Below are 17,562 nucleotides of genomic sequence, written 5' to 3'. Positions count from 1 at the left end.
CCCCTCCTCTACACTCAAGGGCTTACCCTGAATGATTTAATTATGATTTTCCTTGTGTAAGACAAATTAGAGAGTGGAGTAGGAGTGTCACGCCAAATCAGATTATTTATCTCCTTAACAGATTGCTGTGCGCCAAACCCCAGAGCTCTTGCTAATGTTTTCATTGATGCAAACGCGGCGATTCGTAATTGTTATTTTATTTATTGAAAGTAGGAGAGAAGAGCCGGCGTGAAAAAAGGGGAACCAAAACCCATCAGTCGTATTTATGCAGAGCCTGTTGAGCTCCGAAGCTGCCATGATACACTCTCCTCTCTTGTTGCCCTTCTGTTCAAACTGCAGCTAAATACATGAGACTTTGTTTGGTCTATTGCTTTTAAGTAAAAGATGAACTGCAACTTTCAGCATCTTTTGACAATTTCAGAAAGAGCTCCATCTTGGCAACAAGAATATGAAGTGTTATTGTTACTATCTTGCTCTACTGACTCCATTTTGTCCTACAGTAGCCCTATTGCTCTACTTTGACACCTCTCTACTCTTCCAACCCTCAGATGCTGCTCTTCAGAACCCTTGACATTACTCCTAAAAACAGTAATCACAGCCCTAGGAAATCTACAGTTGTGTTCAGAATAATAGCAGTATATATATATATATAATAGCTTTTATTGTGATACATTGGAAACACCATATTTTATTCCAAATCAAACCATGGAAGAAAAATTGATAACATTTGTGTGAAATCCTTTAGAGAAAATTCAGAAAATGGAATATTAAGCTGTTCCGAAAAATTGCAATGTCTGCATTCTTCTTTACAAACTGAAACATTCACTGTATTAACTGAAAAATATTTCAAGACTTTGCTTTCCTTTGAATGACTGAACTAAAATGGAGTTGTATAATCAGTGTTTCTGAGCTCCACCAACTTCAGGCACCTGTAACATTCCACAATTATTCTGCATTTCTTGCTATTGCCTCACAAACAGCATTTTTGACATCAACCACAAGTTTTCTTTATTGGGTTAAGGTCCTGGGATTGGGCTCCTCCATAACGTCAGTCTTGTTGGTGTGGAACCAAGATGTTGCTCATTTACTGGTGAGTTTGGGCTCATTGTCTTGTTTCAAGGACTTTTCCTCTTGGGCATAAGGCAACATGAGCTCTTCAAGTATTTTGATGTATTGAAATTGATCCATGATCCCTGCTATGAAATAAATAGTCCCAACACCACAGTATGAGAAACATCCCCATATCATGATGCTTGTGCTTCACTCTGTACTGTGACTTCAATTCAGTGTTGGGGGTCATCTGACAAACTGTCTGTGGCCAATAGAGCCAAAAAGAACATCCTGTTTTCATCAGTCCACAAAATGTTGCGCCATTTCTCTTTAGGCCAGTCAGTGTGTTCTCTGGCAAATTGTAAGCTCTTCAGCACATCTTATGTTTCAACAATGGTACTTTGAGGGGGCTTCTTGCTGATAGATTAGCTTCACATAGGCACCTTCTAATTGTAACAGTATCACAGGTAACTTTACTCCTTCTTTCATCTTCTGGAATGAGCCATTTGACTCAGAGGGATTTTCAGAGGGAAATAAACTATAACCAGCAGCACAACATTTGCTCCTTCCTTCCATAAAAAAGGGCCGGAATTGGCTCCTGTTTATTCACAGAATGAATGAGCTCACTAATTGAACCCCACACTGCTATTATTTGTAACAAGCTATTATTAGTTAGAAAAACTGCTATTATTTAGAACAAGCCTCAATGAATGGTTCAATAACAGAATCGGAAGCATGCATGCCATGACTGATGGCTTTCTATTACTCTACTGCACTACTAGTAAATTATTTGCCATGTAGAAATATAATTTTTACCAAAACCAGTGACTGGTCAGGTTAGTGTTGTCGACTGCAATTATTCTGACCATAACTGTATGTGCCCCTTGCTGCTCATTCAGATACTGACTGAGCCAGATGGAACATTCCATCAACCAACAATGAAGACCACACTGACCATGAACATAGTGTCCCACAAAAGGTTCTGCTCAGGTCCGTCACATGCCCTATCATTGGGTCAGTCTATTTTGGAGTGGGGGCAAAGATCTCCTTGCTTGATTACCTGTCCAAAAAAAGAACTTTCTTAATACTTAATCTTGTCATACAGAGAAAGATCTACTTGTTTATGGAGGCCAATCCCTGGCCATGTATTGGTCAAAGACTAGTAAGTTGCTGACTGGGTTTGGAATGCCCATGTCAACAATGAATGCTGAGCCATAAATATTTAGAAATGTTCAGATTTGAGAGTGTTACAAGTGCACATTAGTTAAATTGTTTGCAGGATGCAATAGTGAGTGTGAGGACAAACTTGCTACAATATATGGAGGGCATACTCCATATTCATCCAACTGCCAAGCCAGCTCATAATGAATCAGTGAGCAATACTCTTCCTATGACATGTTGCTCACTGGTAGAGATGCACTCTAATTCAGTGCACAAAAGTGACTGTGGGGTCCTTATCTGCTGGAAGGGATAGTGGAGGCTTGATTGCTGCAATGTAACCTTTCAGCTCTAATGGAAATGCAGAAAAGTGAAACACTCAAGAGGTCTTCAAAGATAAATAAGATAATTCCTGTACTTCGCATGGATAGACATTGCTCCTCTGTATCTGGGCTGAACCCTTTACACCCCCAGGTTCTGTTTGTGCAAAGTGTAGGACAGCTGGGAGACACTCATCACTATACTTGAGTTTGTAGGCTGGTGAGAACTTGCAGGGCCAAAGTTAGGCTACACTGATGCCTGATGATCACATTTTGAAGTTTCTGTTATTCCTATTTCAGCTGCTCTGAAAGATCACTTTGACTCACGTTCAGAAAAGAAAAACACAAAGGCTTAAATGGCACCTTGTAGCAGGCAGGAAAATCCCCTCCCACTTTAAAAACACGACTGTTTTTCTCTCGATTAGATATACAAACCACGGGGCAGATAAGCAGTGACAAGGTGTGACTTGCTGGTGAGCGGAGGGAAGGAGAGGTACAAAAAAAACATAAGCTAAACTGTGTACTTTAACACTTTGTGAGCACAGTCTGACACCAGCTACAAACAGACATCAAAACGGTTATCTATAAAAGGACAATGAAAGTCAATGGAATTTATAAAGGGTGGTCGCTATGTTAGGAACCCTAAATGACTAATCTGTAAGCATTGGCTGCTGCTCCACTTGCTTTTCAAACTAGCAGTAATATTTGCAGCCTCTTAAAGGGCATGCTAATCCTAAAAATAAAATTGCCCAATGTTTCGTATTTGGAATTCTAAGCAACTTTCCATATACGTTCACTATGAAAGATCAGTGATTTTGAAGTTATTTGTCAATGCAATAGCTATTGAAAGCAGAAACCTCGCTCCCATTTTGTCTCTTTCTTTTCAAAACAATGTAGCGGGAGACCAGCAAAGAACCACATTGTTTTGAGAGAGAGAACCTGCTTGAGCTTTAAAACCACTGAACACTTTTAATGAATGTAAATTGGGATGTTGCTTAGAATTACATTTTCGAGGGAAAAATTTTATTTTGCGGTTGCAACCCCCACTTTTAAGTCTGTCAAGGTGCGGACGAGGGAAGCCATTTTTCTTCCTGCTGCCTTGTGCTTTGTTTTCGAGGAGAGAACGAAGAATTAATGCAGAAAAGGTAAATTGCTTTCTATGGGAGGTCATAAAATATCTCACATGCAAAGCCTCCTCAAGGTCCCCCAAGGTTATGTTTATATTTACATATGTCTCTTGACAACTTCTGCACAGAATAAAGTTTAAACTACATGACCAGAGCATTCCACAACAACGCCAGCTATAAGCTCAATTTCATCCCCTCGCAAGCAGTTTGTCACTTAGCATGTATAAAGCTGTACGGCATTTCAAAATCTGCTGGCAATTAATCAATAAAGCATATTACTGAGAATGGAGAGGCAGCATTTGTTGTGTCAAACAGCTGGCTGATGGGCTAAAGATACATCTCTTAACTCTCTGCTGGCTGCAAGCCCTGGCATTGTCTGTTCAGAGGGGTAAAGGATAATGCCAGCCGCAGGAGCCGGGATCCTCACTGCTTAAAATAGAATCCTTTTCTAGTTTCGTCACGCTACAGTCAAAAGTATCTTTCGCATTATTCAGAAATCAACGTAAGGGAGAGAATTGGAATGGGACACTAATCCACAGTATGTTGGGCTAGAGTCCTGCAGCTGGTCGGGTACTCGCGGGTTACCTGCAAAAAAAGCGAGTACCCTGTGGAATGAGGGGAGGATTTTCAGGTGCGGGTATAGATGCGGGTCTGCGGGTTGTGGATCTTATGTTATATTGTCTATATTTTAGCCCTTTTAAAATTTTACAAAACTTGTTTCTGTCCCTGTCCACTTTTGATGATGTCACTTCCGGTTTGCAGCAAAACCATTTTATGTTTGATGGTGGTCAGAGGGTTGCGGGTCGGGTTGCGGATAAAGCAGTTGCGGGTCCGGTAGTGGATCATAATGGGTAAATATGCGGGTTGAGGTTCGGGTCGCGGGCTACAGGTTCGGGTCGGGTCTTAGAAATTGGTTCGGTGCAGGACTGGAGAGCTGTTGAGTCAAGAGGCAATTTTGGGTACCAGGAGTCGGAAAAAAATGTACCAACTCCGATACCTAATATATTAATATTGTAGTGAAAAAAGAATACAAGGTCCTATTTCACAGATAATAGTCATAATAAAGTACTGTGAGAATAAAGACCAGTGCATAGATGTTTCGCTAGTGTGAAGTGACATAGGTTTAATTATAGAGCCAAACTTGAACGTTATCCTCATTCATGTTGGTTGGGTCATGCTTGGATTTACTAGACAGTAGTTCTTTGGTTTGATCCCAAAAGTAGACATCATCTTCATATAGTTTTAAAATCATTGAGCTTTGGCGAGTGATGAAATGCATTGTATGTTCTTTCAATCAAATTGGAAAATTCAGTAGAATTTTACAAACAGAGGAGTCAGAGGTACCATAAACTGAGGAGTCGGAGTCAAAACGTTTATGTACTGATTCTACAGCCCTGGTTTGAGGGCTGGATTACATCAAACTTATGTTATTTAGATGGATATGTGGAACCCATGACAGGTTGGGATCATGGGCCACTCAGCCCTGGTGTTGCTTTGTTGAATTACATCTCGACACATCCATTTTAACACTACAGAATCTGAGATGAACATCTCTCCTACATTAAGGACCAACCTGCTGTACATCCAGTTGATCATCCTGACCAGCCCACTCAATCATTAATGATAATACATTCAAGCCAGAAAGTGACTTAACTGGATGGAAAACGATGTACTTTGCTATAAAACCTTATGTTATTATACAAATATCTGGCAAAATGTATCCTTATCCAAGTCTGTATCTGGTGGGTGCCTTGCAGGAGGTACCTACCTCTCTCTTTTAAGAGTAAGAACTGAGGCCTGCCCATTGGTTGAAGCTTGCGAGTTCAAAAGCAAGGACGTTTTCGGCTGTGCCGTGGAGGAGACGCAGGTTGTGGACAGGTCCAAGGTGCTGTGGTTGTTGCAAACCACATCGTCAGCCGTGTGCGAGCCTGTCACTTCTTTCCAAAGCTGCTGCAGTTCAGCTGGAATCATGCCTGAAACAAACAAATTGGATAATTAAATCAATTAACAGCTAATTCAGCCCTCCTCAAACAGTAATTAAATCAAAGAGTCAGTAAACAAAGCCTGAACCATATCCCCCTCTACAAAGGATAATGAAATGCAACAACTCATTCTTTTCGGCTGTGGTATTTTCTTAACAAGAAAACAATGCTGGATTATTCATCGTATTGGGGGAAAATAGCAGCGAGGGGCCTGCTGTATCTAAATGGGAATTCTCATCAACATAAAAATGAGCTTTGTTTAAATGATATGTTTCCCAGGAGTCGCAATGGCAAAGCCTTCTGGTTGGCGCTCAATGAAAGCTGCGCGTGAAGTGGCTTCTCCTTCTGGAGATGGAACCACCGGTGACTTCCCACAGTTAATCAAACCCGCGGCTCTACATGGATCTTTCACTGGTTTTATATGAGAATAATGAGAAAATAAACAGTAAAGTACTTCAGGACAGGATCAGCAAGTCTAGTTACAATTTAGCTGCATTTCAATCTGCCTGCATCTACCTATATAGTCTTGCCTACCAAGACATATTTATTTTATGCCCTCCTAATGTGATATGTCCTACAAGAAGCCAAGAGAGGGCAGGCCTTAGTAGCACATGGGCACAGTTTGTGTAAAATTAATTTAAATGGAACCCTCCATAACAAATAGATACACAATAGGCCAGCATAGGCTTTCCCCTGTATTAAACACAAATCTACATGATAATTGGACAGTAGTTACTTTGGACTTCAAAGATTAGGACAGTGTTGTTCAAGTTTCCATGTTGAAGGCCAATTATCCAGTATCCCAGATGCCATTTAGCTGGATATACAACAATGACTATATTCTAAATAATTCTGTGAACCTGGCAGGCTACAGGGGCCATTTCATTATTTGGAGGTCCACGTGCTGACTGCAGCCCATTGACCATGTACTTAATGCCTGGAATCCAGCTGATCCTTTAGTAAGAGTCAACTTATCCAGTAGGGGTCCCCAAATCTGATCTGTTTAAATATATTGTAGAAAGGTTGGAGAAAAAAAATCCCTAAATAATAAATAAGGGCTATAAATGGCAATTTGTTTGCCCCATGCCGATATGTATTCATGCCCCAACAATTGCCATTCTTTGTGTCCATTGGGAACAACATCAGAAGGCTAGGAGGGCAACATGTTGCTCTTAAACCACTTGTTTGGACGTTGCTGAGTCTAGAGCAGTGGTCCTCGAACCGGTGGCTCATGAGCAACATGTTGCTCCCTATTTTCCTTGGATGTTGCTCGCAGTGGCTTAAAGCAGGAACTTATTTTGGAAATCTTGGTTTAGAGACAAGATTGGTTAAGTAAAAAAAACATGTGTACTGCCAAACAGAGCCTTCTTTAGGCTGTCAGTAAAAATGCCACCGCAGGCTTATGGTGCTCTCCAACTTTTATTTCAAAGTGGCTCACAAGTAAAAAAAAAAAAAAAAAAAAGGTTGGGGATCCCTGTTGTAGATGAAAACATGGAAAGATGCCACAGTTTGGACGTTGCTGAAAGCCTAGAGCAGGGATCCTCAACCAGAGGCTCATGAGCAACATGTTGCTCACCAATCACTTAAATATTCTCATTGGACTCAAAAACAAGAGGTAATTCTTGAATTCCAGGCTTGGAGGCAAGTTTGGTTGAATAAAAATGGGTGTTTGCCCAACCAGAGTCGCTAAATTTAATTAGCGATAAAAAAACAACAATTTAATTGAAAGAATATTAGCAACTGGGGAATCAGATGTAAACAACAACCCAACTGTTTCGGTGAGCGGTGCCATAAGTGGCAACTAGGTGCCTTCATCTGACACTGAATTTGAGGTTCGCCTTGGGGGAAGAAACAAAAAAAAAACCTCCTAATGGTGAATATTGTGACAATGCAAAGTCTAATAAGAGACACATTTTTTTGTGCTCCCGCATTAAATGAAGACAAATAGCTTTGTTATGAAATAAATTTTTTATTAATCACTCGCAGACGTAAATTATGAATTCATATTGTCTCCCTGAAATGCTTTTCACATTTTAACAGTCAAATTGATTATACTATGATTATTTCATTAACACACCTATCTCTCTCATTAATTTCCGTTTCTAGGTCTGCTTGCTTAATTGATGGATGTGTCTGATGGGGGGGGGAGAAGAGGGGAAAAAAAACACATAACTTTCGTTAGAAGTAACCCCCTTATTACTGTCATTGTGAGGATCAGTGCTAATGAGCCATTCGGGGGAAGAGAACATTTAAACATTAAAAAAAAAACGGCTTCTGGGAGTGGAGACGGATTATTATTTTTGATTATTCTTCCTTTTGTGATATTAATATGGACAGCAGGGCACACATTTTGCAGACAAGCCCTTCATTTAGAGAATATGGTCTACCTCATTTGTTATCAGCGGCTTGGTATCAACATATTTTTTAAGCATCTGTTTATGACTAATGTTCTTTTTTTTAAGATAGTTATCGCTACGTAGGCCTTCTTTTGAATAAGTCTCATCATCTTTCATATAATTTCTTCATTGACTTACAGTGTTCTTGGGATGTTCCTTATTTCTAGTATAACTATGCCCAAGAAGAGCTGCCATATTGATTTTATCAGCTGACACTGCCCTGGAGTGAGTACTAGATCATCATCCAGTGGTGAGCACCCCAAAAGATCTGTCCTCATTTTAAAAATGATGGGAAAATCCCAAGCACTTTGGATACCCGTATCAATTTAAGGCAGGGGTCCCCAACCTTTTTTACCCGTGATCCACATTCAAATGTAAAAAGAGTTGGGAAGCAACACAAGCATGAAAAAATCCCTTGGGGTGACAAATAAGGGCTGTGATTGGCTATTTGGTAGCCCCTATGTGGACCTGCAGCCAACAGGAGGCTCTACTTGGCAATATACTTAGTTTTAATGCAATTCAAACTTGCTTGCAAGCCTGGAATTAAAAAATAAGAAGCTGCTTTGAGGACACTGAGAGCAACATCCAAGGGGTCGGAGAATAACATGTTGGGGATCACTGATTTAAGGGATGGCGACACTAGGATTTCCATTTGTCTTATATTGACCTGGCATCCTTTAAAGTCCATGGTTATCTATATGGTTCTCATATATAACTCATTAACATTTATAATGTGGCTTTAAATCACACAGGATTCCCATTAACCTGTGTGAAATGCGTCAGACTGCCTTAAGCACGTTTTGTCAATAAATATTCAGCAATGTATTTCTACTGTTGGCCTGAGTTGTTTTTTTTGCCAGTGCCATTCTCTATTTCTGTATTCATATAGTGAAGGCATTCATGAATATAAGACACAATTATAAAGGTGATTGGTTATAGAAAGAATAAAAATATATAATGTATATCATGTAATAATAGTACCCCCACTCACGTCGGAGAAGGAAGGGACTACAGAACAAATACAGAATATATTATATTATCATAAGGTAGCATTTTAATGGCAGATAGCTATTTTACCCTAGGACTGTAAAAGATAGAGAATGAAACATATCTAATTATTTCTATAAAAAACGCCCACTATAAAGTCTTAATAAATCAGAGACCTTTCACAAACGAATACATTATAGTGAGTGCAAATGAATTTCTTCGCTCCGAACTCACGTCGAGAATATTTTAGGAGGATTCTAAACGCGGAGCCTTGAAAGAGATTAAATTCTAAACAATGCGTGGGGGTTTTTTTTATTGATTCGAAACACGAAATAAAACAGAACGGGGTGGGGGGGGGGAATTTCTGAGGTTTAGATTTAATTTATTTTTTTCCCATTTACGATACAATGGGCAGATAATAATCTCTCGGTGATCAGCCAAACATCTTTACTTTGCTAAACTGTTAAAAGATTTTAATTACGCCGGCTTTAGAGAGCAGTGGTCTAATGAGGCAATAGACTCAAGAGAATCGAAGTGGTTAAGAACTGTGAAATGAGTCTGATAGGATTTTTTTTTTTTTTTAATATTCACCGTGGATAGTTTGCATATCAAAGAGGAGTAAATTATGGCACGACAGACCAATAACCTTCCCCCACCTTTGGGAGAGAAGCATTGACAAAAACAGTAGGTCCTTGGAAACGGTTATTTTCCTCAAAAATTCTTCATTTGGTCTCTGCAATTAATTTGTGTTGTTGTTGTGGGGGGAAGCCGCGTTAATGCGTCGGGTAACGTAATCGAGAAACACATAATTTAGCCGTGAAGCCAATACGATTTTTTTTAAAAAAAAAAAAAAGGACGCCAATTATATTTTGATAGATTTGATACCAAATGAACATTTAGCTATTAGACATATTCAATTATTACTTGTCCCCTGAAATTAAGCCCATGAGACAAATTAAACAAAGGGAGAAAAAAAAAGGTTACGGCAAACCCCCGTGTCCTGTTTGCAGCATCTGGGCTATTATTTTCTGGTACGGTACAAAAAGTGACAGGGTAGGATATATTTTTAGCGAGCTCACTTGACAGATCTGCCTGAACACTAACAATTACCTCGGAATACAGCTGACCCTGACTACCCCGATTCTGCATTAAAACATTCGGAGCATCAACTTGTCCTTTGATGAGAACGCATTTGTACAGATGCAACGCCTGGTTGTATTGAACGAAATGTGAAGCCGCAGCGGCCGGGGGGGGGGTATTTAGGGAAAGGCATCTGTTAATTATAAAGGTATACTCCTTGGCAATAAGAAACTGAACCGTTTCCTCCGTGAAAGTAATGCGTCTCAAGTGTTTCAGGAACAAAGCCCCTAAAATTCATCAGCTAATTAATTAATTTGCAAATTAACGGGCAGGCAGTAAATTCAGTCACTCTCTCTCCAGCCTCCTCTTCGTCCTGTGAGCTTGATGTCAATGGGATTACAGAAGCTTCCGGGTTGTAATTTCACAGAGAGCTTTAAAAGCGCTCTCTATGCTGCGTCTCGGGCTACGGAACCTTAACTCTGTGACAGTCTAGGCAACATGAACAGTATCCTGCATTCACATGCTGCGAGACTCCTCCGTGAAGAGCAGAATAACGTACAAACTGAGCAGCAAAAGAGTCTGGGCTGATTCTCCTATAATCGTATCTATTAATTAGCTACCGAAGATCCAGCTTGGTAATGGCCTCATCTACTAAACAATGATATTAAGGTCAGGATCTGTATAAAACAAAGCCGACAAGCACACAAAAATTACCACCACCTTCAAAATGAAATATACTCTACACCAAGATGCTTGAACAGAACAAAAATTACTGTTAAAAGGAGTCTTTCTTCCAAATGGTAGAGGTCCGGGTTCATGACTATCATCGAAAATTCCAAGCAGTATCTCCCCTTAAATGTACAACGACTAACGAGATCACTCAGCTGTATCACTGATGTCTCAATCATGGAAGCTCATGGTCTTGGTGCCAAGCTCAAGGCAACTCAAGGCCAACTGTAGCGATCCCATTGGGGGAACCTATAGCTATATCTTTCTGTGAAGTGCAGTCTGTATACAGACCTATAACTTCATACATGAGACAGAATGGACACACGAAGGAGGCACTACTGCTGCCCCTAGGACATGGACAAATAGACGAATCACAGGAATAGACGGACGGACAGGTAGAAAAAGAGACAATCTAAGGACAGGCAAAAGTAGACAGACTGATAAATAGAAGATCAAGAGACAGCACAGGGAAACTAATGTTGACTGATCTCTTGTATTTTTACACCAGGGATATGACTCTTAAAACTAGACATTTTTTTGACATTTTATTAAATATTAGCCACCATCTTACTCTCCGGTGTTTTCAGGACAGTTCAATTCTCTTCATAATGAAGGAAACTGCAGTGTATGGTTTTAAAAATGTATGTTATGGGGACAGGTGACAGATTACTGCTCTCAGAACTCAATTTCCCAAGCCCAGATAGCACAGGCAGTAAGACAAACATAGTTGCTCAACCTTTCTTGTCCTTGCTCCCCCCCCATACCCAGGTGACCACGTTCAAACAAGCACAAAGTTGATTTAAAGCTCATAATGAGTTCCGTTTGAAAATATCCTGCCAGTGCCTTAAGGGCAGAGACACACGTGAAGATTCGGGGAGATTTAGTCGCCCGGCACTTGGAGCATTTCGTTTTCCGAAGTCGCCTAAAGTTGCCTCACAAGGAAAACGAAGCACTCCAAGTGCCATCCCACCAGCGATTTAGATTCTAGAAGGCAGTGCATGGAGATTAAGAGGCGAAGAAGAGGCGATTTGTCGCCGGGAAACTATATCTCCCCAAATCTCCACGTGTGTCTCTGCCCTAAATGTCTCCGAATCCTCATCCAGGAATCCAAATTTTTCAACAATCAATTTCTGTTATTTTGCAGAAATCCAGATCCATGGCAATGCAGAGCTTCTCGTTTGGTCGGCATCAAGCCACATACGTCTAAGATCTTGTCATGTTTAACACACAAACGAAGTCGCTACTAAATCTGATTCCATAAAACTCAAGAAATTCCGTGACATTTACAGTACTAATTAAAATCTGCTTTTACACAAAGGGCATTTATTACACGGTCAATATTGAGTATTGAGTTATTATTCTACACGCAGAATGTTTCACACTATACATTAGAGCAGGAGATTAGAAATATGGCACAAGTACATCTTATACTGTCAAATAATATAGTGAATAAAGTACCCCCTCTTGTAAAATATAAGGATATTATAAGTTACTGAGGAGTTTCATGACCATATAAAAACACGAGGCCGAAGGCCGAGTGTTTTTATACAGGTCATGGAACTCCGAGGTAACTTCTAATATCCTCATATTTTACAACTGGGGGTACTTTATTTATTATAATACACAAGTTTCAGTGAGTCATGTGACAGAAATGACATCAGAACTCACCGTTTATAACTGATGACATCAGAACTCACCGTTTATAAGGATATAATTTACAGGATATTCATGGCTTTTGTGTATTATAGAAGGCTACACAACATATTTATGACACATACAGTAAACAAGTGTTTCCTTGATTCTCTGTGTCAATCAGGCAAGAAAATAAGTGCAATACTGTATTTCAAGGTAAAATGAAACACTATAGTGAGACATACTTCAGTACCTTTCAGACATTATCATTTTTTTCCGAAGATCACAATCCACAATAAATACTTCACCGGTATAAAGATAATGGTGACCACAATGTATCATCATCTGGTACTGGATCAGCCCAAGGAAGAATGGACAAAGAGCATTGAAGGGCCATACACAGCATGTCCCCCTTATTGTTCTGACCACTTTTATTGTTCTCATCATTCATGCAAAGTGCACAAATAATCAGAACAGAAGGAACAGAATAAGACCTAAGGAGCCAAATTCTCTTCCTTAACTACCAGTGCTCCAGGCAATGCCTGACAAAGTGAACGGGCTGATTATACTTTTCAAACCTTTTTCAAACCTATGATATACATAGCACTTGGATTTCAGTTGGAACTAAGAGACCACCACAAACACACACCTACCATTGTACAAGATGATTTTAGCAATGCTTTTATGGCTATCAATAGGAAGTTGGACCTACTCTTGAGGCTTCCTTTTATGGCCAGTATGGCTGACTTCACTTAAAGGAGAACTAAAGCTTAATTAAAGAAGACTAGAAATGTTGTACATTATGTTTTGTGCTTCTGTACCAGCCCAAGGCAACCACAGCCCTTTAGCAGTAAAGATCTGTGTCTCCAAAGATGCCCCAGTAGCTCCTCATCTTCTTTTCTGCTGATTCACTGCACATGCTCTGTGCTGCTGTCACTTACTGAGCTTAGGAAGCCACTCACAATATACAGTACACATAGAATAGAAATGTCACAATATAAGGCTGATTAGTAATTAATACAGATAATTACTACATGGCAGCACAGAAACCAGTGCAATTAGCATCAGAATTTAATAATCAGCAAACCTGTAGCATCAGCTTATATTACAGGGAAGCTCATTTTCTGCTGGATAATTAGTGACGAGCCCTAAGCTTAGCTTCTCAACAGCCAATCAGAGCCCACTGGGCATGTGAGTGTCACAGACACTTTCCAAGATGGTGACCCCCTGTGACAAGTTTGAAGTCCTGGATCATTGCTCCTATTGACAACCTGAAACTTTAGGCAAATGGTATAAAATACAAACACATATGGTATGTGTTAACACTGTAGTGGCCATCCAGCCTAAGACAATGGCATCTTGGGCAAGACTAAACTACTTTAGATAAGCTTGACGGAAGACAACACTAAAGTGACACAAATACTCATTGGCCTCCTACCTTGTCTCCTGGTCAGATAAAAAGGTAGTATACTGTTTTGTCAGGGCACAAGGTGAAAAGACAAGAACAACCGTCTTTAAACAGAAATAATAATTCTAGAATAGAGCTCTTGTGCGGGAAGAATATAGATAGAAATGCCCAATGGTTGGTGATATCAGGCCATTCTGCTCCATCCCTTGAGCTGCTATAAGTCATCAGAGATAAAGCACCCCAAATCACACAGCGTGGCACTGTCCTTACACAATCATCGAGACAGACATGTCCAAAAGCCTTAACACAAACCAAATGTAATAAGCTAATGCAATATTATAAAATTATACAGACTTGACTAAACCTCACCTTGAGCAAGAGATTGCAGAGGAAGGGTGGGTTGTCCAGGCTGTATTGACAGGAGGCCTTGTCTCTGTAAAGTAAGGAGGTGCTGCTGCTGCAGTTGCTGCATCTGAAGAAGTTGCTGCTGGAAGGCCAACTGTTGAGTAGCCACTTGCTGCTGCTGCTGTTGCTGTAGTGGAAAGAAACACATAGGACAATGGGTGAGGTGTCTTTTCTCCATGCTGTTGCTCACATTCTCAGATCAGTGGGGGCAGACATTGTTTGTGTATGTGTTCAAAAACACCACCATTTCAACATAACACGTCATAGGCTGCGAAGGCTTTGAATAACACTTGTGTGGAACGTGATCACAATAAAAGGAACAACAAAATGACATAATACTAACACAACTATATGAAATGCAGAGAGACTTCATACACCCATAATTAAAGAGATTTATTATGCCTTACTCTTAATAATGGAACAGTCCACAAAACATTTTTTAAGTCATTATATTTACGTAGCTCTAGTTCACTTTGGATTGGGGTGGCGGTGTTAATTAGAAAAAAAGATGCCAATGCCCACTCACTAACGCAGAGGTTCACAAACTGTAAGTCTGAAGGACACTAAAGGCGAGAAAACCTATTCTATCTTGTGGAAACTCTGGGAAAACCTGCTTGATGGTTCAATGGTTCATATATTGGGTCAACGCTTCTTTTCTGCCCTGGATATTCTTGAACGTATGGTTCCACTTGTGACCTGGCAATATTTTCATGGATCTGTAATCTTGTAATGAGCCAAGGGGTTCCCCGACCAAATGTTGGACCTACAAGCGGACTTGAACTGGAGGAAGTAGGAATACCTCTGCTCTACATGATGATCTCTATGTTGTCTGTTATACTCAATGGTTTCTTAGAGATCTGAACTCCCCTGAATCAATTTACTTTCTTATGAAATAAGTTACAGAACCCAAAACACAATATTTCGAACTTGGTGGCCAAACTGCCGTAAAACAATCTTCAAAACTACTAGTCACTCAGGGTAGAGGGTAGGGATGCACCGGTTCGGTATTCGGCCTTTTTCAGCAGGATTCAGATTCGGCGAAATCCTTGTGCGTGGCCGAACTGAATCCGAATCCTAATTTGCATATGCGGGGCAGGATTTCACGTGACTTTTTGTTACAAAACAAGGAAGTAAACCATTTTTTTCCACTTTTTCCTTTCCCGCGCCTAATTTGCATATGCAAATTAGGATAAGGATTGGTATTGGGCCAAATCTTCCAAGATGGATTCGGCCGAATCCAAAATAGTGGATTCGGTGCATCCCTAGAGGAGGGTGGGCAAATGTGGATCTCCATTTACTGATAACCTACTGTACAGCTCCTTGAACCTACTACACAATCAGCATTTCACCAACGGATATCAAGTAATGGATAATCTACATTTTCACCAGCCACCACTTATCTTTACTGCTAAAGCCTATCTGCATCTGCTCAACTTGTCTAATACAAACTATAGCCTTGCATTTACTGTATAGAAAGCAAAAATAAATGGAACACAAGATTTCTAATAACAGTCAGCTTAGTCCTGAATAGTCTGAACTGCGCCTAAGTATTCTAAAGGTGTATTCATGAGACAACACCCTCAAAATGTGCTACAATAACATTTTGTATTTCCTTTCGCCTCACGTATTTTTGTGTGTAGCGTTGCGTTACTCCACATTACTGGCCTTGACCTCTTGGGAGACACCATTTGGCATGAAATGCTTCATGACTGATGTAAAGGGAAGGGGTGACCAGACGGGTGTTTCCTTGCTTGCATTTTTTTTTTCCTTTTGCAATAAAATGACTAAAGTTCTAGCTAAACAGGGTGGTGGCTCTTATATTATTGTTGTTTATTCATGAAGCAAAGCTGTACAGTAATATTGTAAGAGACCTACAACTGCATTACAACAAAGAACGATCATGCAGAAACTAAAGGTGTGAAAGACCACGTGCTACGTATGGCTTCTTCAGCACTTTCTCAATAGCTTTTCATATTAATATTGGTCAGTGCTGCAATATTTCCTTTAAACAATAAAGTTTTGAACAGAATATTTAATGCAGAAAAAAACTATTGTCTGCCCAGAACATTCCTCTGCAATTTTGTGGGGGTTTTTTGACCTTCTATTATTGGGGAGTCAATCATTTTTGATGTTATTAGGAACCTTTTTGTAGATGTAACTCACAGCAGAATATTAGCACAGTGTTCCCACAATAAGGAAAGGTCATTGAGATCACTTCATCCTGGCCCTTCAGAGATTACATCTTTGGACTGAACCATTCATCCTACACCACTTACTGTACTGCCTTTAAACTCGGCAGGAAACTGCTTTTAAGCTCAATTGGAAAAGCCATGTAAAATAACGTATTAGTCTTGTAAAGGATCTGGTTTTGGGAGAGATATTCAGCAACGGTAGATGGAGCTAAGAAGAATGGACAAGAACCATAGGTTATAAGGGGGTTATTTATTAAATGTCCAAATGCTAACAACTCAAAACTCAACTCAACTAACAACTCAAAAAAATGTAGTTTTATTACTATAAAATCGGAATTTTTAGTAGGGAAAAAAATACTTGAATTTTTCGAGATTTATTATACCCTGAAGCTACAAAAAGTCAGAATCCGAAAATCTACTCTCTCAGCCCTGCCGAGGTTGTATATAAGTCAATGGGAAAGGTCCCTATCCAATTTGGAAGGTTCTGTGGTCTGTGCTGCCAGAAGATTAGACTATTTCAGGCTTTTGAAGCAAAATATCTGAAAAATAGGGCTTTTTGGGAAAAAGTCCGAATAAAATTGTACGATTCAGGAAAAACCTCCGAAAAAATTGTATGATTCAGGCTCATTTGGCAGCCTCGCGTATTTGGCAATCGTGTATGGCCACCTTTAGACGCATGTCTTTAGAACGTTTACTTTTAAACTGCTTTCTTAAATTTGAATATCAATTTTTTTTTGGTTTAATATTGCAAAATGCTAAAATAATGGATGGATTCTGTGCATCCTTTAATTTAACATGAATTTTCTGTAGCTATTTGTTTTGACCCTTCCAGTGAGGAAATAGGATCCCAACAATTTTAATATGCTTTTTCTTCTTTATATTGTTTAATTTTTAGCTAGGGCGGAATTTCACATCCTGCTCATAACTAACATGCTTATTCAGTGGGGAAGGTCGATATTGACTCACTACAATAAACAAATAATAAGGAACGTCCCACAAAAAGAAATAACTTGTATGTAGAAACCATATTTAATTTCAACTTCCATTCAGCCCGTTTCTCTCTCTCTTCAACAACACATCTGATTTTCCTTTTTTT

General features: G+C 39.7%; 1 protein-coding gene across 20 annotated transcripts in view; it reads right to left on the bottom strand.

Annotated features, from left to right (window-relative positions):
* The window catches only part of foxp1.S (forkhead box P1 S homeolog), a 629,350-nt gene that overhangs the window by 70,720 nt on the left and 541,068 nt on the right, over positions 1-17,562 (bottom strand). For all 20 annotated transcript variants that reach the window (XM_018259715.2, XM_018259719.2, XM_018259717.2 and 17 more), the window contains 2 exon segments: positions 14,239-14,401; positions 5,424-5,628 (listed from right to left, as the gene is read on the bottom strand). In XM_018259715.2, the coding sequence (XP_018115204.1) occupies positions 5,424-5,628; positions 14,239-14,401 (368 nt within the window).

Source organism: Xenopus laevis, chromosome 4S (assembly GCF_017654675.1).
Source record: "Xenopus laevis strain J_2021 chromosome 4S, Xenopus_laevis_v10.1, whole genome shotgun sequence".
In the NCBI taxonomy this organism is placed as follows: domain Eukaryota; kingdom Metazoa; phylum Chordata; class Amphibia; order Anura; family Pipidae; genus Xenopus; species Xenopus laevis.
The sequence above is the reverse complement of the archived record's forward strand: the minus strand, read 5'-3'. Positions and strand labels throughout refer to the sequence as shown.